This window comes from Euleptes europaea, chromosome 1 (genome assembly GCF_029931775.1).
Source record: "Euleptes europaea isolate rEulEur1 chromosome 1, rEulEur1.hap1, whole genome shotgun sequence".
NCBI lineage: Eukaryota > Metazoa > Chordata > Lepidosauria > Squamata > Sphaerodactylidae > Euleptes > Euleptes europaea.
Window position 1 is genome coordinate 136,123,265 of NC_079312.1, and position 22,978 is coordinate 136,146,242.

Here is a 22,978-nt window from a genome sequence, read left to right on the forward strand (position 1 = left end):
GTTCTAGAGGTTAGTGTGTTCAATGAGGATGTGAGAGATCCGGATTCAAATCCCCACTCAGCCATAGAAGCTTGCGGGTGTCCTTTGGGCCAACCATACACTCTCAGCCTCATCTACCTCACAGGGTTTTGTGAAAGAAAAAATGGAGGCCAGGAGAATGATGTAAGCTACTTTGGGTCCTCATCGAAGAGAAAAGTTGGCTATTAATGAAGCAAATGAATAAAGCTACTGTTTTGGCTATCTTTCCAGGACCACAGAAACATGGAGGGGGTGCCTGGTGGGCTCCAGTATGCAACGGGTAGAATGTGTTCAGCTTGATGGGTCACAAATAGTGTGGGTCTGAGGAGGTATAAAATGTCTGTACTTTCTTCTGTAGGGATAAAAGCAAAAGCTGGATAGCAGAGAGCCTCCTGTGTAGGTATCACCCAAAGAAACAAAATGAAAAAAACAAAGAATCACAGGAGTACGAAGCGAAGGAGGAGAGAAGACGTGAGTAGACGGACAGAGACAAGAGAGATACAAGTCTACAACCAGTGAAAGAATTACACCCATGCTACACTCTTGAGAATTTTTGTTTTAATTTGTTTTTAGACTGGCAAAGGCACAGCCCGATACACACAGGCACACTTAATCCCATCAAAATTAGTTATCTTAAGTGCACCTAACATTGTGTTTTATGACTCGTTTCTAGCCCTTTTGACTATGAAGAAAGGCTTAAAAGTGTCTGAGAAATAGTCTTGTACGACTTCAGAAGTCAGATATGGAGCCAGCAGAAGGGTGTTCAGTTCCTTATCCATTCTAGCAAAAAGAGAATAAATTGTGCAACATAAGAAAATATGTATAATTTTAACATACTGTAAAATCCAGCTTTTTCAGTCACAGAAGTTTACTATTTTTTAAAAGCATGAAATGGCTATGGCTAAATCACTTCCGAAGTCAAGCCCTTGTTACTGCTAGTAGTCATTACACACACCACACCAATGGAATAGCCAACTGGAGACCCACAGCCCCCCTGAAACAATTTCAGTTGCCCCCTTATGGCCCTAACAAATTATAATCAACGGTTTCTCCACAACTAGTTCTTTATTATGGAGCCAGGCCATTTGTGAGGCAGACAGCTCATGTAGCAAAATCATCCCCAGACTCATTTATTTATTTAAATATTTATGTCCCAACTCTACTTGGCTCATGGTGGTTTGCAAGTGATAACTAAAACATTTCAAATTAAAACCAAACCAAACAAACCCCTAAATACCTCCCTCCACCCACTAAAAAACCCCTGACAAACAAACAAGCCTTCTAAAGGTCCCCTCACTTGTTCAGAGAGCCCATTCCACAGGGTAGGAGCGTCACAACTATAGAAATTGGCCATTCCTGATACAGAGTATAATCATGGTATATAATCAACATTACCGGGTTGCTTACAAGACTGTCAGAGACAGCACAACACCACAACCATGTTTTTGTAATTTACTCACAGAAGGCCAAAAACTTTAAATGAAAGCCATATCCTTCAGTATCACGTTCTTTAACATCAAGTTCTTCAGTGGGTAACCTGACTTGGGATCAAACAGTCCACATTTTGGAAAGCATGGTAAGAAAAGATTGAAAATGGTACCATCTGTCTGTCGACAAGCAGCAAAAGAAATGCTTTCAGGGCAAAATATATATTTGACCAAGGCCTGCAACCTGCCTTTGCCTGCCCTCCTCACCTCCCATACATTAGGGCGTCTCTGAAAGCCAGAATCGTAGACGTTGTAGAGACCAGAAGGCAACTTCTGCGAAAGGGTTTCAAAGAAATAAAACTTCAGCAAAGAGCTACTTAAGTCTAGTGGCCTTTTTAAATCATAGCCTTACATGAGCAAAGGAAAAAGGGGGAGGGTAGAAAGAAATTACCAAAACAGTCTGTATGCAATAAAGCAAAATTTATAGGTGTATGCCTTCCAACCACCAGTAAGATAAATATTGGTTTTATTCTGTGAATCCCACTTCAGCTTTAAGAGGAAGGCTTCTTCATTTCTCTGTTATTTGATTACATCCAGGTAGATGAGTGAAAAGCAAAATATAATTGATTCAAATGGAAACAAATTTAGAACTGTGAGGTTTAAATGCGAGGGATACACATTCAAACATCTCAGAAGTGAATCGTGGCTGTACAGAAAAACAGATTAGATAAATAGGAAACCAGAAGTTCCCATTTCTGAGAACATGTAATTCTGATTGGTCCTATTTGTGCTTCAGAAAAGGTATATAACTCTATATGAAAGCCTTGGAAATCTGCTACCTTTGCTCTGAGACATTCCTTATCCTTTTCAGATACCCCCTGACCCGCCCTCCGCCCCCCCCCACACCTGGCAGCAATAACTCTTCCAAGCCTAGCTATGCCTGCCAGTGCAAACAAGTCTCTCGGGCAGAGTTCTTGAATTCAAACCCCGTCCTATTACAGTGAAATCCACAAACTAACCATATTGCAGGTAGGAACTTATTTCATGGGATCTGCTTGGAATATGCCACTGACCTGTGGAGCACCATCACAGGTTCAGAGATTTTTGCAGAGCACTACCATACATTTCAAAAAGCTACTTTTTTGGTAGGTTGGTTTGGTAAATGTGACTTTGCCATGGACATTATTGACTCCCAGGTTTGAGCACGGCAGCACTTTCGCTTTGGTCTCGAGCTATAAAGAGTGGCGGACCTACATTTTTGGGACCCTGAAGCTTGAACTGTTATGGGGGGCCCTTTGCAACCAGCAACAATAGGACAACATCCAACAAGGTCCAAAGGGCCTAGCTGCCCTTGCAAGGACCTTGAGGCCCAATTGGCAGAGAACAGGGTGGTGGGGTGGAGGCCTTGAAAATGGGCCATACAGTGAGCCCCTTCCCACCAGCAATGAGGTCTGGGTAACTGCTGTTGTCTTCTTCAATGGGGTTGTTCTATGATAGATGTATTGGTTCATTCTCTAATAGAGAGGAAGAAGGTCTTCAGAGGGGGCTTGTTAGGATAAAGAGGTGAAAATCCGATTTTTGGTGTTAAAATGCACAAGCGAGACGAGTGCAGCCTGAACTGAGAATTCAGATCTTTTTATGGTTCCGATTGGCTCTAGCCTAAGGGCTGAGCTATAGAACTATTAAGCCGTGCGCCAATGAGGGATTTGAGGATCCAGCTGCCAAAATGTAGACTATGAATAGATTCTGGCGAGCTCAGCAAGCCCATACAGCTGGGGGTTCAGGCACTGCAAGCCCCTGAGAAAATGTTGAAATTTAACCAATTATGGGGACCTTTTGAGGCCATATGAAATGGGTATTAGAGCATATTCTAAGATCACTAATTAAGTACTTCAACCCATTGGCTTATGATTCTATCACTAAAATAGCCTTATTTTAATAACAATTTTAAAAAACTCCATCAATTTTGTTGAAATCATTAAAAAAAAAGTTGCTTCAGGGCTCCTCCGGGATGAGGGCCCCTGAAGCTTAAGCTTCATTAATTTCATAGTAGATCCACCACTAGCTATAAATATATAATTCTAACATTGGGACCCCAATGAACCATGGGGGGGTATTCAAATCTCCCCCACCAGGATTCTCCATGTTCTGAAAGACTTGAGCAGGCTTGTGCCTCCTTCCATCCTCATACCCTGCTTTCTTCCCTTTTAACTGACACTCATCTGCTTGCAACATTCCATGCCTCCTGAAGCAGGCCCAGACCTCCTCGCACCATTTTGAGGATTGCTTTAAAAAACAACAACATTAAAATCCTATTTTTTAACATTTGGGTTGTCCCCTGAGTAGTAGGGTAGCCAACCTCCAGGTGGTGGCTGGAGATCTCCTGGGATTACAACTGATCTCCAGGCGATAGAGATCAGGTCACCTAGAGAAAATGTCCACTTTGGAAGGTGGACTCTATGGCATTATACCCCCTTGAGGTCCTTCCACACTCCAAACCCACCCACCCTAGGCTCCACCTCCAAAATCTCCAGATGTTTCCCTGCCCAGAGCTGGTAACACTACCTGAGTAGGCAAAGGCCCTTCTCTTGTCTGTAGTGTTTTTGCAGCTCTTATCATCAACATAAGGGTCAGCCTGTTTACTGTTAGATATAGTGATATTACATTTATGATAATTTCCCCACTTCTTGAAAGAAAATGTATGGCTATAGATAGGAAGGAATGGTTTGAAATGGGTGTGGTTAAAGGGAAAGGGGTGGGGCCTCAAAATGATACATGCGATAAACTGAGCGGTCTATATGACTGTAAGTTACAGCTTCAACTATGATTCGGTCTTTGGCTTTTCAAAGGTATGGAGCTCCTTCTGACAATGCTTTTATTCATGTCTGAAAGAGGTGTATAGAGAATGGAGGTTTGGAGGGGCCAAGGCTCAATATGCACATCCTAACAATATCAACAAATGTATTCTGTTGACCACACACAGATGGTTGGCAGGATACATGTGTTCATACCCGTGAAAAACCTTCCATTTTTGCCTAGGTATGCACGGGTGATTTTTGTTTCCTGTTCCCTCTTTGCATATTTTAAGACACAATCAAAGCAAAACAAAACAAAAAAAAAGCAACATTAAGCTCCAACTTGCTAGCCAAAACCAAAAACCCATGTGATCTCTTCAGAATGGAGGAAGTGCTCATTATAACTTGTGACATTTATTGGTTGGATGTTGCCTTGAGCTTGGTGGAGTAGGTGGTGTAAATCTTATAACTAAAAACAAAGGAAATGGCTGTCTTTCTGACACTGTGAAGTTCAAGGTCCTAGAATGGATGTCCACTTGGGGAGTGGAATGCGAAGGAAAACAGTTTTCTCATTCGCTACAAAAGAAGAGAAATAAAACTGGTGTACAAGATGCAGAGCCCTGACCTGGATGGCCCAGGCTAGCCTGATCTCGTCAGATCTCAGAAGCTAAGCAGGGTCAGCCCTGGTTAGTATTTGGATGGGAGACCACCAAGGAAGTCCAGGGTTGCTGTGCAGAGGAAGGCACTGGAAAACCACCTCTGTTCGTCTCTTGCCTTGAAAATCCCACGAGGGGGTCACCAAGTTGGCTGTGACATGACAGCACTTTACACACACACACACACACACACACACACACACACACACACACACACACACACACGATGTCTCTAGGGACTGTCAACATCAGGATCATTCAATTCCTATCATCAGAGAGCATCACCCACTTTTATGATCATACAATGTTCGTCTCTTGCCTTGAAAATCCCACGAGGGGTCGCCATAAGTCGGCTGCAACTTGACGGCACTTTACACACGCAGGATGCAGAACATGGGCAACACACTAACCATGAGCTGAGCATGCTATTTCCAATTGTTATTTTTCTGCCTTTTTATTTCATTTTTTCACCAAAGGGTAAACAACAGGAATATCCATTAAAGCAGCCTTACAAATATCCACAAGAAGGTATTTGGCCACAAAGTATTTACTAGCCTATCTACCCATGTATTGCATTATATCATTCATTTTTAGCACATCAACATCCTGGATTTAAAAATATATATAATTCAGTCTACAAGACCTTCCCTCATCTGCTGTTTGGAGGCTAGGTTTACCATAGGCAAGCGACTATTTACACGTCTACACTGATGTAGGTTTGACAGCCTGTGTGGTGTAGGTTTGAGAACCAGTGTGGTGTAGTGGTTAAGAGTGTTGACCTAGCATCCTGAAGACCCAGGTTCAAATCCCTGCTCATACAAGGGAAGCTTTCTGGGTGACCTTGGGCAAGTCACTCACTCTCAGCCTAACTGACCTCACAGGGTTGTTGTGAGGATAAAATGGAAGAGAGGAGATGTAAGCCGTTTTGGTTTCCCACTGGAGAAAGGCAAGGTATAAATGAATAAAATAAATAAGTAGAGGGGGTGGAGATGGGTGGGAGATCTTGCTTTTACTTAAAAGGGGACAGAAGTATCCATTTTAGAAATCAACCTCTATCATGGCAATTAAAGATATATACATTTTTATTTTGCCTTTCTTCCACTGTGGAACTCAAAGAAGCTTTACATAAGATTACATCCAGGAACTGACCATATCCAAACCTGCTTTAACATTTGACCCCCAACCATACATACCCTGGGAACACTAAACTTCTAAAGCTGCTGACTTTTCTTGCCATAATTACTAAATCTTCTGTAGTTTACCACTGCTCCTATATGCCATGATAATACAGTCTCCAGAGCTATTTCATCAAAACGGAGGCCCAATGTGGATATCAATCCACTTCCTACACCCCAGCTCTATATTTAGGTTGGGTACATTTCAGTAGCTAGATCTCAGTTTACCCATGTCCACCCCAGTTATGGGAATGTTCCTTATTCTCAACTCAATTACCCATCAAAGAAGGATGTAGGATATTAAAGAGCAGAGTGAGATACATTCATAGGCATTTCTTGTTGTGTAAGTCATTGGATCACCCTCTTCCTTACCTCCCAGCACTATGCAAGTAAAACATTTGCAAGCTAGGCAGCCGCTAACCATTCCCAATGCTTATTAAAGTCATTCCCAAGCAGTGTCTTTTGCATGTGAATCTCTCTGTCAAGTCAGAAAGGAAGCAGCTCACCCATCCCATCCTCCAACAGAAATGTTGCTTTGCCAACATAGCCCATGATCTCTTACCCTCCCCTCTTCCAGTTCTCTCCTTTACCGAGGAAGGGATCAGGAGAGATCTGCTTGCCAAAGATGAATTCACCCCTTTCCGGGAGACAGCTGAGTCAGCCTTGACAGAGCTGAGCTGTCATAAATACGCTTCTGAAAAGTACATTTTGAAAATGCTGTAATACCAGGGTGTTTTAATATTTAATTAGGCTATCACCACATTGCACATGGAGTTCACTCGCGTCCCCCCCGCCTCTCACACACAGTATCTAAACTGAACCCTAGCAACACACTTCTGAAGTCCATGTGAGACAGTATGCAGACATTCCCAGCAAGTGTGCAGAACAGATGTTTCCCTGCCAGCGCCGTTGCCTGTCCTGCACCCTTCTGGATTTTGGAGTCCTGAAGTAGCCCTGCAGGAGTGAGTTCCAGTACACCGCCCTCTTCTCTTTGCATCCAAGCACACCCTCGGGAAGTGATGTTTGTCAGGTTGAAGGGATCATTTTCGTAGAAAGCTTTTGTTACTGTGCGAGCGGCAATGATGGATGACTTCTGGGAAATATTTTTCCCTCTCACTAGTCTAAAGCCATTCATACAGCAGGGTCTGCAACAACTCAGGGTCAGAACCACAGGAGCTAGCCTCAAAATTTCCAGATTTGCTTTAAATTCATGAGTGTGTGTTCATGTGTGTGTATGTGTAAGGTGCCATCAAGTCGCAGTTGATTTACGGTGACCCCATAGGATTTTCAAGGGAAGTGATTTTCTCTGTGAAGTCTTCCTTGGTGGTTTTTCATCCAAGTCCCAACTCTGCTTAGCTTCTGACATCTAACCAGATCAGGATTGGGCTATATGATACTACTCCACATCCCATGTTTTAATATTACCCAAATCTATGCCCATTGCAATGAATGCCAGTGCAATATTAATGGATCTACTCAGGAATTAAATAGCAACCCACCTATAGTGTGGCAACTCTGATATGAAAAAAAACTTGCCAGATCAGGCCCAAAAAACTCCACCTATCCATTATTCTGCTTCCAGCTGTGGCTAGTTAGTGATGCTGGGGATAGTCAAAAGCACGACAAGATGGAAAAAAACATTCTTTACCTACAGTGTCTGGTACTCAGAGGTATACTGCCTCTGAACATGGCAGTTCAATTTTGCTATAATAGGTAGTAACCATAAATCCCCAGAGTATCTCTCTGAAACACTGCGCTGTGATTTGTGGCTTAGTGCTTACACAGCAGTTGAGTCATCCTATCCTAAGTACGTAGGATTGAGCCATAAGTCATATTCCCTAGTTTGCTACATCTACTTCACCACCTTTATTCATTTTCCCTGCTCCTGCACAAAACCCTATACCTGCCCCCACTTAAATGAATGAATTGGGCACAGCTGGTGAGCTGTACCGACAATCCCCTCCCATCACCACCACGATCTTGCCTGTACTGCTGGGTTATCTCCCAACAATGACAAAGGCCTTATATTTAACAGGAAACACCTAGCAACTGCTTACCATAAAACCCCAATCCTAATTGTAATTTGTCTGCTTCCCTCCCCCCTCCCCCACACAGACACACACTTTGCATTAGATCACAAGCAACTGCTCAAATTTACCCCTCCTGATTTTCACTATGAGGACTCGGAATTTTATATAAAATTTCCATTAATCAAAGAGATGTCTGCTGAGAAGCCAGAGGCCCTTATTTGAAGCAGGGCCCTTGCAGCAACCATTTGATGCTCTGTTTTCTACCAGTTCTAGGAGGGACAATACTTCAGAGCTCTATTCCATGCATAGAGGACCACCTGAAACATGCCCTACCCTACCCCTAACCTCTCTCTTGGTCACTCATGAATGCAAACAATGGCATCTCTGGGAAGATCTGACTAATAAAACAAACAGATGAAATCACTCTGCTGTAATTCTGCAAGAGTATTGTGTGCAGTTCTGGAGGCCTCACTTCAAAAAGGATGTGGACAGAATCAAGCAGGTACAGAGGAGAGCAACGAGGATGATCAGGGGCCTGGAGACCAAGCCCTATGAGGAAAGGCTGAGGGACTTGGGAATGTCTAGTCTGGAGGAGGTTGAGGGGGGACATGATTGCTCTCTTTAAGTATTTGAAGGGCTGTCACTTAGAGGAGGGCAGGGAGCTGTTCCTGTTGGCAGCAGAGGGTAGGACTCGTAATAATGGGTTTAAATTGCAGGCGGAGAGGTACCGGCTGGATATTAGTTAAGAGTTGTTTGACAGTGCAATCAGCTTCCTAGGGAGGTGGTGAGCTCCCCCTCACTGGCAGTCTTTAAGCAAAGGCTGGACAAACGCATGTAAAGGATGCTCTAGGCTGATCCTGCATTGAGCAGGGGGTTGGACTAGATGGCCTGTATGGCCCCTTCCAACTCTATGATTTATGATTCTATTCTAAATTTTGCTTTCTTGGGATTCTTCTTTCTTTCTGCTTGACACGTGTGTCTTTACCTCCTTCTATGTCCCTGCCCCGTCCTCTCTGTAATCTTCAAGAAGGAGTGCCACTAATAAGGAGTAGACATGTTAATCTCAAAATCTGTTTTAACTTTTGACACACGCTTTTTATTATTATTATCATTTCAAAAAAGGGAAAATCCAGAGTTCGTGTTCCCGGTAGTCTGCAGAGGCACTAGTGGGGGAAAATCGCATAGACAGAAAGAAGGAAATGATAGACTGGAGTGGGGAGGGGCTGCTGCCAGGATGATAAATAGCTAAATGAAACTTGGGGAAATCTTCAGGCTTGCTCCATAAAAGATGATGGGTTATCGTCTCACACTGCAACCAACTGACTGTAGCTGGGTGTGTGTGTGCTCGCAACACATGCTTCTTTAATGACGAAGATGAAATCTTAAAGTAATTAAGAAAAAGTTTCAAGATAGCTTTGCCTCCAGATCTGTTCACTCCCGCCCAGGGCTGCCTTTGTTCCTCTTTGCTGTGCTCAGTGGACTCGCATTGGAGACAGAGCTGCACATCAGCATAAGAGAGAGATCAAGGGATCCTGCCTCTCGCAGCAACCAGCCTCCGGTGACATGGGCTCAACTGCCTTTCAAGAACTTACAAAATTAAAGGCAACAACTTCTGTTTTTTTTTTTTTAAAGCAGTACACAACCTCACCTGTTTCAAAATATTGTCGAACCCCACCTGTTTCGTCCCCATCGCTTTCTCAGTCATGCCAATTCCCCCCCCCCTTTTAAAACTGATCCCAGTTTGGAATTTAATCCATTGAAGCAGCTGTACGGAAGGAGGGAGAGACAATCGCAACTTTGGCACTGAAGGCAACCATCTGATAGGCAAAAGAAATAAACAATTGATCAGGAAGGCTTTTGCCCAAAGAGAGGGGACATTATCTTCTCCTCAGCTAGCTATTGGCTTCCACCGCCTGCACAGAACTCTCACTGTTTCCTTCGCAAACTCCTTTCCCACCAAAGCGGATTGCTACATCATCCAAGAGGTATTATTTAGTGTATTGTGTGGAACAGAAAACATGGATGTGTGCACAGAATAAGCAGACCCTATATTATACGCTGCAGAACCTCATTCATTTGCATAGCCTGGAGGACATCCAAACTGTACAGATAATAAAAGGCTTGGATAAATGGGTGAGCTATTTATATGGGGTGGGGGAAGGGATGGTATGGATCAACATGGAAGACCCACATTGAGTTCTGACATGCAAGAGATTCAGCTTAACTGGGGTTTGGAGAAATTGAGTTTCTTCAGCTCTATGCTATTCAAAATATCCTAGTCGGAGAAACCCAGTTCATGTCCAAAATTAAATTTGCAGGACCAATCAGTCCTAGTGCCCCATGACCCATCCAGGCATTTTTCATGTTATGTATCTATCCAGAGTGTTGAAATGGCATTCTAAAGTAAACATATTCTGCTGGCAACACCACCAGAGAAAGCACAGAGTAAATTTACTAATTTACTCCTGCCTAAAATTCAGTGCCTGCAAGGCATGTCCATTTACAATATCCTTACAGCTACAAGGTGATTGTAGGCCTTCTGCCATAGACTTTCTGGTCACCTGAAAGAGTTTTAATTGCTCAAAGGCTTTAGTACCATTGCGTGTTATTAATTACGACTCTCTAATGAGACTTTTCAGCTATTTCAACAGTTTTAGAAGAATGATCAAGGTTTGAACCTCTAGGCTGGGAAGCATAAAGTACCTTGGCTTACTATTTTTGCAGATTTCTGTGGTTAAAAAAAGTTAAAGAAAAGGGATATGTTGGTAATAAGGTTCTAAAAGTACAGGTGCATATATGAATGAAGAAGGATGCTTTGAGTAAGTTTAGGGATAGAATGGACATATTGGAAGCAAGCCATGAATTTCATAAATGGCACAAACTCTGCAACTGAGGTGCAAAATGCTTTACAGAAAGGAGTACCTGTTGTTTAATCTAAAGCCCCAATGTTCAACTTTATATACCTTTTATGTCAACTGACTGTATCCTCTGGTACAGAGCAAACCAAAACTTGTAGACATTTCCTCAGAAATTAATAAACCAGAGTCATAAATTAAATTTTTTTTTTAATTACAGATTGTTTGAACCATTCTACTTCACCTCTATTATTCAGAGTTGTTCATATTTTTCCTTTTTTCCTCATATTGTTAAAAACTTGACTATGACTACAAGGTCACAAATCACTGGTTAATTTCACTTCTGCTTTGAGATTTAGATTACTAGACAGAAACAGGTTAAATACTTGCATTCATATTACAGTGACAGAAAAACTGAGGCCCCAAGACAGTTATAAAAAAAATACTCATACAGAAAAGAACATTCAATATTCAGACAACCAAGTGCAGCCCTTCTGATCCTGAGCATGCTTTCTGCATTCATGTTTATGACTTCGGGGACGAAAACCCACAGAGTTTGCAACAACCGCTGTGCTATGAACAGTGAACTTTTAACGAAGCCAAAAACAAAACAACAACAAAGATCTTCTGCATTCTCTAAGTTGCTGGGTAGCTCAGAGCTTTCTGTTCAAAATCAGAGGTGCTGTGGGCCCTTGATTTCCTAGGAGGGATACAGAGGCCAGGAATGGGGAGGGGCAAGGAAGATTTGTATAAGATGGACAACAGTCTCGAGAACATCATTTCAGTTTGGCCTATAAATACAAGCAGACTGGCGGCTTCAGACCTGAAATCAGAGATACAACTGACTTATGCAGCCTTAAAACATTGAATTATCTGGCTCAAGGCAGATGAGTTTCTGTGTCCCCCTCCTGCTAAGTTTTACTGTGATCTAGACAGATATCCCCTAAATAGCCTATGAATTAAGCCCTTGTCTTTTTTTCTCCACCGTTCACCCAGTGCTTTTATTTTATTATTTATTGGGAATTACTGGTTATAATTAGTGTGTTCTAATTAATTATTACCTGCCAAAGTTAAAATGCCAGCTCTCCCCCAGTCCCGTTTTACAAACCACAAGCAAAAGTTAAAAGATTGCAACTGTGCTAATGGATAAAACTGAAATGATAGGAAAGCAGTTTTCATCAGCAACACAGGCACAGTCTCTCTCTCATACACACACAAAATGGAAACTAGGTGGAGTGACTTTTGTGTTCATTATTCTTAATAAGCCTCTGTTTTAAAAGCACTCAGCTAGAAAAGTCTGTACTTAAGGAGGACGAAGAAGGGGAAGCCAGCAATATTGGGATTTTTGGCTCTGAAGACCCCTGCTTTAATGGGTAAAGGGCTCTTTTGTGAGTAGGTACCGCATAGAGAATTGAAGGGTAGAGAGAGGAGCTGTGCTTTCCCATTATTTATGCACACAGTCTGTGCTAATGGCATATGCAAGTTGACAGCATACATCCTATCAACTTGCTGAAGTGTATCTTGATTGTTCAAACACACTCTTAAAGGTGCCCAATCATTTATCAAATTAAAATAACTGTGCTGTGTTTCAAAGGGCTCTCTGAATATCTAAATTGTGTTCTGGTGTTTCTAACACCCCCTGAATTTCTACATCCCCTGAAGTCTCCTCCCACCTTTCCAAGTGCTCAAGATGCTATGGCAGGAGGCTTTGGGGGAAAGGAAATTGGGGTGGAGAAAAACCTCCCCATCCATCCAATTGCACGTTTGCCCAGAAATATGCTGTTTCATGATTTCGTCTTCTCTTCCCCTCCCCCCGCCATTCTCTGCTGTGTCACAAACTCCAATACAAATCTACTAATCCTGCAGGAAATGATGGACTCCAGAAGCCTGACCAATTAAATTTAGACTCTTGAAAAGCTTGGTGGCTAGTAAATTATAATTTTTATTAGCTTGAACAATGTTCCTGTAAGAGAAAGTGGAGTCTCTCCCATGAATGGTTCTTGTATAATTTATTTAACTTCATGAGCCTTGCCAAAGCCTTGAATATTTTTAGATCTTTCTGTTCTAGGGTTTGGCTCCCCCCACCTCTTTAAAAAAAGGGAAAAAAAGAAAGTGTGAGTTTCTGAAGAGATATTTTTAGGCTTCTGGCTGTTATTTTAAACAACCTTCTTTGCATTTGGACTCCCCATATGTTGTGCAGCCTCTGCTCCAGGGCTAACCCCATTTGGAAGAAGGAGGAGTGGCATACATTTTGCACTGGGGAAGTTGTTCAGCATAAGGAAACATTGCCTTGTTTCTAAATTAGCATCACAGTCACACACACACACACAGCCCAGTTACTCCTGTGGAAAAAAAATCCACCTCTTATAGGAATAATTAGACATGATGGTAGAGCAATTCCCAGTGGGATAATGTACATTTCAAAATTGAACTTTAATTTGTGTGTGTGTGTTCTTGTACAACCACAACCACCTTGCATAACCATGTGCGCCTTGCAGTTCTCATGCAAAAGATCAGCGCTGGCAGTTCCTAGCTGTTATCTCTGCATTGCCTTTGATGTCTCATGCTACTTGTCATTTATAAGTAAAGATGGTTAGAGTCTTTAGAACATGCCTTTGAACAGTAACTCCTTTAGCACCTATTTAATGCTAGTAACTGTGTTGCAGAAACATCCACTGGTGTCATATAGTTAATGAGGTATTTACTAAAATGTATTTTCTTTAAGGGGGGGGAGACACCAATGGAGGAGACAGTGGGGGGGGGGGGATCCTGTACAGAGCCTGTCTCTCCAGGAAGTATTGTCTCTCCTGCTCATTGGAATTAATGATAACTAAATCTACATGAAGTTGTATTACTCCAGGAAAATTTCAAGAGTAGAACACACACAGCATTTTCAGTTAATTAGGAAACATCTTCCTGAAAATCCCTTCCCTATTTGAAACCCAGATCCATTCCTGATGGCTACCAGTTTTAATATGAATGATGCTCATCACTTTAAAAAAAAGTTTATTCCAAATTGATATTTCCACCCAACTTTTTTTTAAAAAAGTACAGCTCCCTTACCTAGGTTTGTGGGAAGATAATATTTGGGCCTCCCTGGTACAACCCCTTGTGATAAGACTTTCCTTTGCATACTAAGCAGAATCAACAACAATGTGAAAATCCAAACACCTCCAGGCAGGAGTAATGATGAATAATGCTGCTAATATCCTTCTCTCTCTCTTTAAAAAAAAATTCACAGCTTTGACTTTGGACCATCTGCATTAGAGACGCACGCACATACACAAATCTAATGCTGCACGAAAAATAATGAGACAAAACATTTTAATTGCACCTTTTGTGACAAGGTTACTATAACAGCGCTTTACCATAAAATTTTCTACAGCAGGATTATAAAACTATCAGCACTCTGCTTTAAGAAAAACAATTTGTTAAATGTTAAAAGTTAACTTCAAAAATTCAAGGTCTCTGTGGCTGACTTTAAAAGGAAAGAGAAATTGTTTGAGGGGAGGAATAGGGAGGGTACAACGTATCTCCACAGGGAAAGAATTCCAGCAAGAAAGGGGTGTTAGAATACATGCTTAATCAATGAATGTATGCCTTGTGGAATTTTGTCCAAGTGGACATAAAAATTACGATCTCTTGTAGGGCACATCTTGTTCCAGTCTATTCCCAGCAGATTTGTTTTGCAGCCGTCCATTTGGAATTCTGTGTTTAATTTTGTTGCTGCCTTGGCTGCTTCTCAAGTCCATGATGCAGGCTACAAACTGACCAGGCCCCTTCCCCATTTTTTTCTTTAAACAGGTTTGCCTAAAATATTTTAAGACACCATGGGCGCTGTGCACAGGGAAATTCTATTGTGCGTTTCCCCAGAATAAATGAGAGTTACACGAGAATATAAACACCTCTCTTGTTCAGACTGAAAGAATAGAAGAAGATACTAGGCAGGGGTTATGATACCTGTACAGATTAACAAAAAAGGCCATGGAAGAGATCCGCTACCGCCTAGTCTGTATATTTTCCTGTTACAACCTCTGGTTCCAGAAAGGGTTTTCCCTGTATTCTAATTGTACATCAGTGTCAAGATTGCATCAATAATGGATTCTATGGGAATCATCAATTTGCTTCTTGCAAGTAAAAAGCCACACAAAACACCCACACAAAAAATGTTAAATATAAACCTTAAAGATTGTGAGAACAGAATTTATTCCAAATGGTATTTTCAATTATGAATGTAATTGAAATTTTCATTTTAAAAAACAGAGCAACAGAAGAGACAAATAAAAGATCTACAGAAAGATTTTTTTTAAAAGCTCAGAAGCAGGACGAGAGGTATTGAATCCAGACCACGGAAGAAAAGCATAGTGATTGACACAAATCATACTCTTCATCCAATTTGCCTGGGTTTGCATTTTTAAATTATTTCCTGATGTCACTAAAACCAAACAGTTTCTGAAAGACTTCACACCAGTGAGAATCTTCTCTATTGAAGGGAAAGGGGTTTTTCTTTCTTTTCTTTTTTTTAAAAGGAAGGTTTTTCTTTTTTAAAAAAAAAAAGCCTGGGGAAAAAGGCTGCAAAACCATGGTTCAATTATTTCAAATAAAGCCCATTTAGAAGTACGTGTGTATGTAGATTGTTGCATTTGTTAGCACTTTTTAAAAACTCATCATGCTAAAAGCCCATTAGTAATTATGCATTTGTGTATGTCTTTGTAAGAAAGAAATGTTTGATTGCACTCCCAGCTGACAAATTTTACCCATTCTGGTCCACCTCATGCCATCTTTTTTAATCCACGTACTAATTGTAATCCCATTAAAACAGATATAATTTTATTAGTATTCAGTTCATCAAACTAGCAATAATAGCTGTTACTACTGAGTTTGGAGAAAAACAAAAAAGGGGGGGTAACTTTTTTGAGCTATCAAGCAAATTATAAATAAAATGTAAGTGCCTATATGTGGTTTTGCAAATCTGAGATTAAATCCATACTTCTGTAAATAGAGATTCCATACACAAAATGAAGATGAACACTATATTCAGAGACTGCTGCAAGATTTGAAACATCAACCATATGACTCAATCCTCAGGGACAAAAATACATATACACATACGTACGCTTTAGCTTAAGTGCAGAGGCTGTTTAGGTTGTACCAAATAAAAATCCAAATGATCACCATAGAAACTTTAAAAAGGGTATAATCTTTATCAGATAGGATCTCATTAATAAAAATTTTTTCCAAAAAGTAAATGCAACAAGGCTGGATCAAACAGATTCTGAAATGTCCAGAAAGTGAGACAAAAACCATTATTCAGCTCCACCCCCACATAAAGGCAGCTTCTCCATTCAACGAGTGGGTTTTATTTATTTATTGTATTATCTTGGCCCCATCATGTACCTTATGTCCAGTGAGATCCCAAATTCTGGAGCTGAGCTACTAGGAACCTTAAGTTGTATATGCACATAATGGACATTTCATTTTGCGCGTTCACTCTTTTCCACGGAGCAATCCAACCTATTAATTCCAGCAATGTTGCACCCCTCCCCACCCCAACAACCCATTGATTATAAGAGATGCCACAGACAATCGCCAAAGAACCTGGCACATACAGGGGGGGGGGGGCCCTCCTCCATTTTTCTTGCCAAACTTTGTGTCTTTAGCAGGATACCACAAGCACTTGTTAAAGCTAACACATGCACTGCAAACCCATTCTCACCCTGACACTTCAGGGCTTTATATAGAAACAGGATTTTCTAGTCTTACACCACTGGCTCTATTAACGCTCACCCTGCACATACAACTACCCCTAATCTGAAAGCACACAGCCGGCTCTTGGGTGCTCACCCTTCCCTGGCAAATAACAGCCTTTTTGTTCAGTCAGAAAGTGCCTCCTTGTTCACGCAAGAGAATGTCTTAAGGATGTTAATGCAGAAAAAAGGGTTTCTCTCCCCACCCCCCCCTTCTGTGGGATTTATTTTTCTTCAGCCCCAGCAACCGAGGGGGGCGGGGTGGGGGCTGGAACCACCTCTCCTCAGCCACCAATTTTTTTTAAAAAAAAACAACAACAACGAGATGCCACCATGAGGGATATTGAGCAGGGAGGCCCGGAGGGTGCTTTTCCCACCCCCACTATGTCTAGATTTGCTGGAGAAAAAATATCCCAGGTAACAACAAAGCCCAACTGAACGCGCGCCCCTCTCGTTATGAACGACGAGCCGGGGGCAAAGGGGCCAGCTCCCCTCACCACTTTGGAGGGGGGAAACCCCCCCCCCATTGCACGGAGCCCATATAAAGGGCGCTGCAAAAAAATAATAATAGGGAGCCTCCGCTCCCCTCCCCCACCCTCCCAGTCCCGTTGACTGACGGCTCTTCCGATTCGCCCTCGCTGACATCTCCCCCCCCCCCCCACCCGCGTCGAGCCCGGTCCTGGGACCCGTGGCCGTTTCTGCACGGGAGGGTTTTGCCTCGGGTCTGCCGCTCTCCGGATGCCCCCCTTTTCCCCCCGTCCGGGTTCTCAAAACTCCGCCCGGGGGCTTAGGGTTGAGCTTTGGGGATGGGGATGGGGAAAGCGTGCCTGCGGAGAGCGGCAAACCCGAGGCGCGACCCCCCCCGCGCCCCAGCGGCCGCCGTGGCAAGCTCGACGCCGCCGAAGGTGAGCTGAGGCGATGGTTTGCAAGACACTTTTTTTTTTTTTTAATGTTTTCGTCGCCGGTGTGTCGCCAGGGAGAGAAAGGGCGGAACGTTTAAATGGTAGTAAAAAAATAAATAATAAAAAAAAGCAGCATGAGAGGGAAGCGCCTTTGCAAACAGCCCACTCGTCGTCAAGGTCCTGCTTCTCGTGTGTGTGTGTGTGTTTTGTTCCTTTCCGCCGCTTCTCAGACAGCCGTCCGCTCGTTTTGCGCCAAGAGCACGTTGCAAAAACCAGAGGAGCATTTTTTTTCCGGGGGGGGGGGGACGGACCCCGGCGCGGGCGACCCCTCCCTTTCCGGCCTAGCGGCGCGGGCCCTTCCCGGCCGGCCGGCTCCCCCGCGGCCCGGCACTGACCTGTGTGCGTCGCCATGGAGATGGGCGAGGGGAAGTATTTCCCGGGCTGGAAGGGCCCTCCGTGCTGCACCGCGTTGTGGCCGGCGGAGGCGAGGCGGCCGGCGGCGTTGCGGTGGCCCCGCTCGGTCAGGAGGTGAGGCGGCGGCGCGAACTCCCGGCCATCCATGCCGGGGCCGCGCTCCTGCCCTGCCGCCGAGGCCCCGGCGCCGGAGGGAGGGGGGGGACGGCGGGGCGGCCTGGCCGGCGGCGAGCAGGCCCCAGGCGCCGGCGAGGCAGGGAGGAAGGGGGCGGCCTTCAGCGCGCGCCTGATAATCTTCCGCCGAGGCTCCGCCGCTTCTCTTGGCTCCGGGGATCCGGCCTCATGCTCTGCGAGGGGGACAGGAACAAAGCGTCAGAAAAGCCCGCCCGGCTCCCCGCTCCTCACCCGCCATGCTCGCCTTCTCCCCTCAGCCAGGCCAAACCCCAAACCACGTCCCAGCCCGGTTTTCCAACGCCGGTCGGAGAAGGCCCGATCCAGCGGCCCGGCGCTCGTGGGCCCTTCGCAACCGTCACCCCGCCCGGAGATTCCCGGGCACCGGAACGGGCGAGGAGGCCCAAAGCTTTAAAAACACGCACACAAAAACCAAGGCGCCCTATATAACTGTGTGTGTGTGGGGGGGGGGGGGGGGCTGGAATTATATGCCTTGCTTCGTTGTTTTTTTTAGCCACCTCTGAAATGTTTCTTGCTAAGGCATTCTCTCCAGAGCGGATCGCTTTTGGGAAACCTTCCCCATTCATTCAGAGATCAACTCACACCCGCTAAATTAATTCCCAGTGGGTCGCCGTGTTAGTCTGTCTGCAGTAGTAGAAAAGGGCAAGAGTCCAGCAGCACCTTAAAGACTAACACAAATATTTTCTGGTTAGTCTGTCTGCAGTAGCAGAAAAGGGCAAGAGTCCACTAGCACCTTAAAGACTACAGGCTTAAAGACATACAGGCTTAAAGACTACAGGCCACAGGCTCACAAAGCTACCAGAAAATATTTTTGTTAGCCTTTAAAGGTGCTACTGGACTCTTGCCCTTTTCTACTACATCATAGTTCGGAGGGCGAACCAGAGTTCCTTCGAAGCCCAGACTGCAAAAGAGAAAGGAAAATTAATCCTTTTTGTTAGTCTTTAAGGTGCTACTGGACTCTTGCCCTTTGCTTCGAAGTGAGCTGTGGCTCACGAAAGCTCCTACCCTACCAGAAAATATTTTTGTTAGTCTTTAAGGTGCTACTGGACTCTTGCCCTTTTCTACTACTGCTAAATTAAAATTGCTTTAAGGATTTTCCGTCTTTTCCTGAGAGGAGTAGGGGCGCACTGTTTTTTTTTTTTTCCAAGCTCCGAATTCATTAAGATTGGATTGCTTTCCTTTGAATGTGTTTTGAAGGTGTTGGTGGGTATCTCCCGCTCTCCTCTAAAAACCCCAACTATCTTGCTCCCTTCAGCAGGGATCAGTTGCCTTGCTGTGATCTTAAAGGAGCTTTCGGCAGACCCCAAGCTAGGGAAAGGAGCTTGCTGTGTTTCAATCACTCAAACCCAGAAATAAATATTTCACTGCAGACACCTTAGTGGCAAAGTCCTGCATTCCTCTTCCAAGGACAGAGGTTTAAATCCTACAACTGTATTCCCAGACAAAACAGTTATGTAAGGTCCTTCCTGTGTATTCATTCCATTTACACATAAGGAGTTTTTGGCTTAGGCCCAGGGTGTAACATTAAGCCAAAAGGAAGAGAAGGGAAATAAAATACCCCCCTTTTCTTTTTCTGATTTACCCAACAAGTCATTGGCTTCTGATTACAAAAAGGTGCATCTCCTCCATAAACAAAGTAACTGAAATATTAATGGAAAAAACACAATGCTTCTGCTTGGGGAGGGGAGAATTCTACACACCCCTAGACCATCTGCCCTCCCAACACCTTGGTACGAATCTGGGCAGTCAATTCTATACAGCTGATCTTTTTCAGAACCCTGAATTGTCCAAACATGCATATCATTCCCAAGCTTAAATAAGAGGTACCTTTATATTGATCATAATTATTAACCATATAGGCGAAAGAATTTAAAAATTCAAACACCTTAATATGCTTTGATCATAACAAAGCAATTAGGATGTTTTTAATTTACTGAATACCATTTTGAAATTGCTTGAATCAATGCTTCTAGTTCTGAACTATTTGATATTTGATTTAATCTGTAACTGAAAACATATTCGGTGACTATATATTTGCACAACATTTTATATATATATATATATATATCATTGTAAATAAACGGTTTGGCACACAATGAGGTCTCTGGCTTACAGCTAAATACAAAAGGACTGGCACTCTTTACACTCCCCTCTTTGGAGATTATAATCTCCTTCGCTCTGATCCTAAGAAATATTTTCTATTTTGCAGTTATAGGGTTCTCCCCCCTTTGGCAAGGGGGACATTCTCGCAACAGGCAACCAAAATAATCTAAAGGGGGGGGGCTTGGAAGACAAAAGCTGCTTCAGCTAGCTTGGGATTCAATACATCAATTTAAAAGGAAACTTGATGCATAGGGATTTTTCTCCCTCCCCCCTTTCCTTTTAGGAGGAGAAGAAACTGGCAAGAAAAGCTGGAGAGACGGCCTAAAATAAACCCACTGATTGGAAATCATGCATCTAGGCACATGGAAAGTTTCAATATTAGTGTTCCAGGAAGGAGTTCTCACCACCACGTACTGCAGAGAGGTTTGATTCAAGCTCATGCCCATCTTGGCAAGCCCAAGAGTCGAAGCGAAAGTGGGGACTCTAGGCTTCTTCCAGCTCTGGAAAACGGGCTTTTATCTGCAGAACCGGGGGGCCTCCAGATCCACAGAGGAAGAAAAAGAAGAGAGGACTCGCTGCATGCAGCCTTCGATCTAACCGGGTTTCCCTCCCACGTCGCCAAAAGGAAGAGGAAAAGACGCTAATGAAATCGGGAAGGCTTGGAACAAGAGAATGGGGATGTTATTGCAAATTTACCAGGTTTGGTTCCGGTGAGACAAGCCGCCTCCTTTTCATTTTTTTCATTGGGAAGGAGGGAGAGAAATGGGGGGTGGGGGGGAGAGAATAACCCAGGCTCGCCAATTCTACCGGATGTCCGTGCTTTGGCATGTGCCGTTTGATAGAAATATGTTCTCCTCCCAAGGAGATGCAAAAAGAACGGAGGATCCGGCAGCTGCTTCAAACGTTCGGCGCATTGTTCTTAGGCCTTGGCCGGTGAACGGAAGAGGAAGCCTCGGCCACACCGGCCGCTTCTCTAGCCCAGCGAAGAGGTCTCTAGAGCGTCCAGGACTGCAGCCAGAACCAAGGAAAGCTTTCGACTAGCAGGATCGGTACACGAAGAAATCACAGGGATCAGCTCAGATGGGAGAATTCCCCCCTCCTCCCTCAGCCGCTCACCCCATCTCCGACTCTTCTATTTTTCTTGCTCCCCCCATCTCTCCTTAACAATACAAAAAGGGGGAAATGCCAAGTAAGCGAGGCTTCTTTTGTGTATTTTGTTTAGCAGCAGCACTACCACCGCCAAACGTCCTCGGAGCATATATAAATACAACTATTACTAATGCGATCTGAGACTGACCATATGAAAAGACGCTGGGTGAGAAATTGAGAGGCAGAGAGGAGACAACACAAAGCCCGACCACCTCCTGCCACCAGAAGCCCAGATTCTCTTCCACCGAAGAGAACCAAGTCCTACCCTGAAGCAAATCAAACAAGCCAAGCCGAACCATTACATTACATTCAAACAGTGATGTCCCTTGCAATGTTACAACGACATCCTCTTCTTGATTGTAAAAATTAAAGGCTTTCTCCTATGTAAAAATCAACATGCTCGGGTATAGACAGATAAATTAACACTTTTTGGGTAATTCAGAAACCTTAATGCAATACGTATTTGTGGGGGATAAGACTGTTCAGAAAACCCTAGATCGCTCATTCAGTTACCTATTGTGATTTACTTTTAAACAGGGTGGCTACAGATTTGCATGCATTCCCTTTTTAAAATGTTACAATGCCTCTGTTTGTTTCGCTTGCAAAGCACACATTCACGGCTCCATTTTAAAAACTCTAGAATCGCTGTAAGAAATATGAGGACAATCATGGGTTTTGTTAGTACTACCCGGAGCTAGGTACAAAATTTCCAGGGAATAGTAACAATTTCCTAAAAAGAAACACACCAAACCATCTCTTTTCTTTTTTGGTAGAAATACAATGTGTATCCCTTTCCCAAACACATCTACAAAATTAGGGGATTTTTTTTTTTAAGTTGAAGCGGAATAAAACAATTGAAAGACAGACAATTGTTATATATTTCAATCACGTAGGTTTCTGAATTGCCTTTAAAAATAGCTCAAAATAATTTTTGCCAGCTATGCACACACAAAAAAGGATATATCAGAATTGACCACCATGAGGGTATACTTTATTTTAATTTTTTTTCTAAATATAGCGATATATAATGCAGTTTTTTTTTTTTAAAAAAGACTAAATAAATTTCAGTTACTTACTGGAGGGAGGGGTGTTCCTCTGCTCACAGGGAACCCAATACAATTAAATCAGTGAGTGGGACTTTGTTGTATTCCTATTGGTATTTGCACTGTGCTGACTGTTGCACTGTAAATGCACTGGCTGCTGCTCCTTGCAGAAAGGAAAAAAGACCCTGTCGCGGGCTCCAGCTTCCCCAACCTCGCAGCTCGGTCCTCCAAGCAACTCTCCCTGCATACTAATAAGCTCGTGCCACTCACTCAGGGTGAGCACGCTCGCTGATTGGCCGCCTGGTCCTCTACGGTAATAAGCTCGTGCCACTCTCCCTGCGTAAACAGGCTTCCCAATAGGCTGGCGTTGGGCCAGGGAGCTGCCAATCAGAGAGCAGCAGGGCTACTATTCAGCCCAATGGCGCCTAATTCAAGTCCCTACAGTTGCGCAGCTCCTCTTGCCCAGTTTCCC

General features: G+C 43.5%; 1 protein-coding gene across 1 annotated transcript in view; it reads right to left on the bottom strand.

The window, feature by feature from the left end:
• Nucleotides 1-18,166, bottom strand: part of BAHCC1 (BAH domain and coiled-coil containing 1) — a 91,750-nt gene extending 73,584 nt beyond the window's left edge. Inside the window, exon 1 of the mRNA XM_056867390.1 lies at nt 18,001-18,166. Within this exon, the coding sequence (XP_056723368.1) occupies nt 18,001-18,166 (166 nt within the window). The remainder of the gene's footprint in view (nt 1-18,000) is intronic.
• Nucleotides 18,167-22,978: the final 4,812 nt, after the last annotated feature.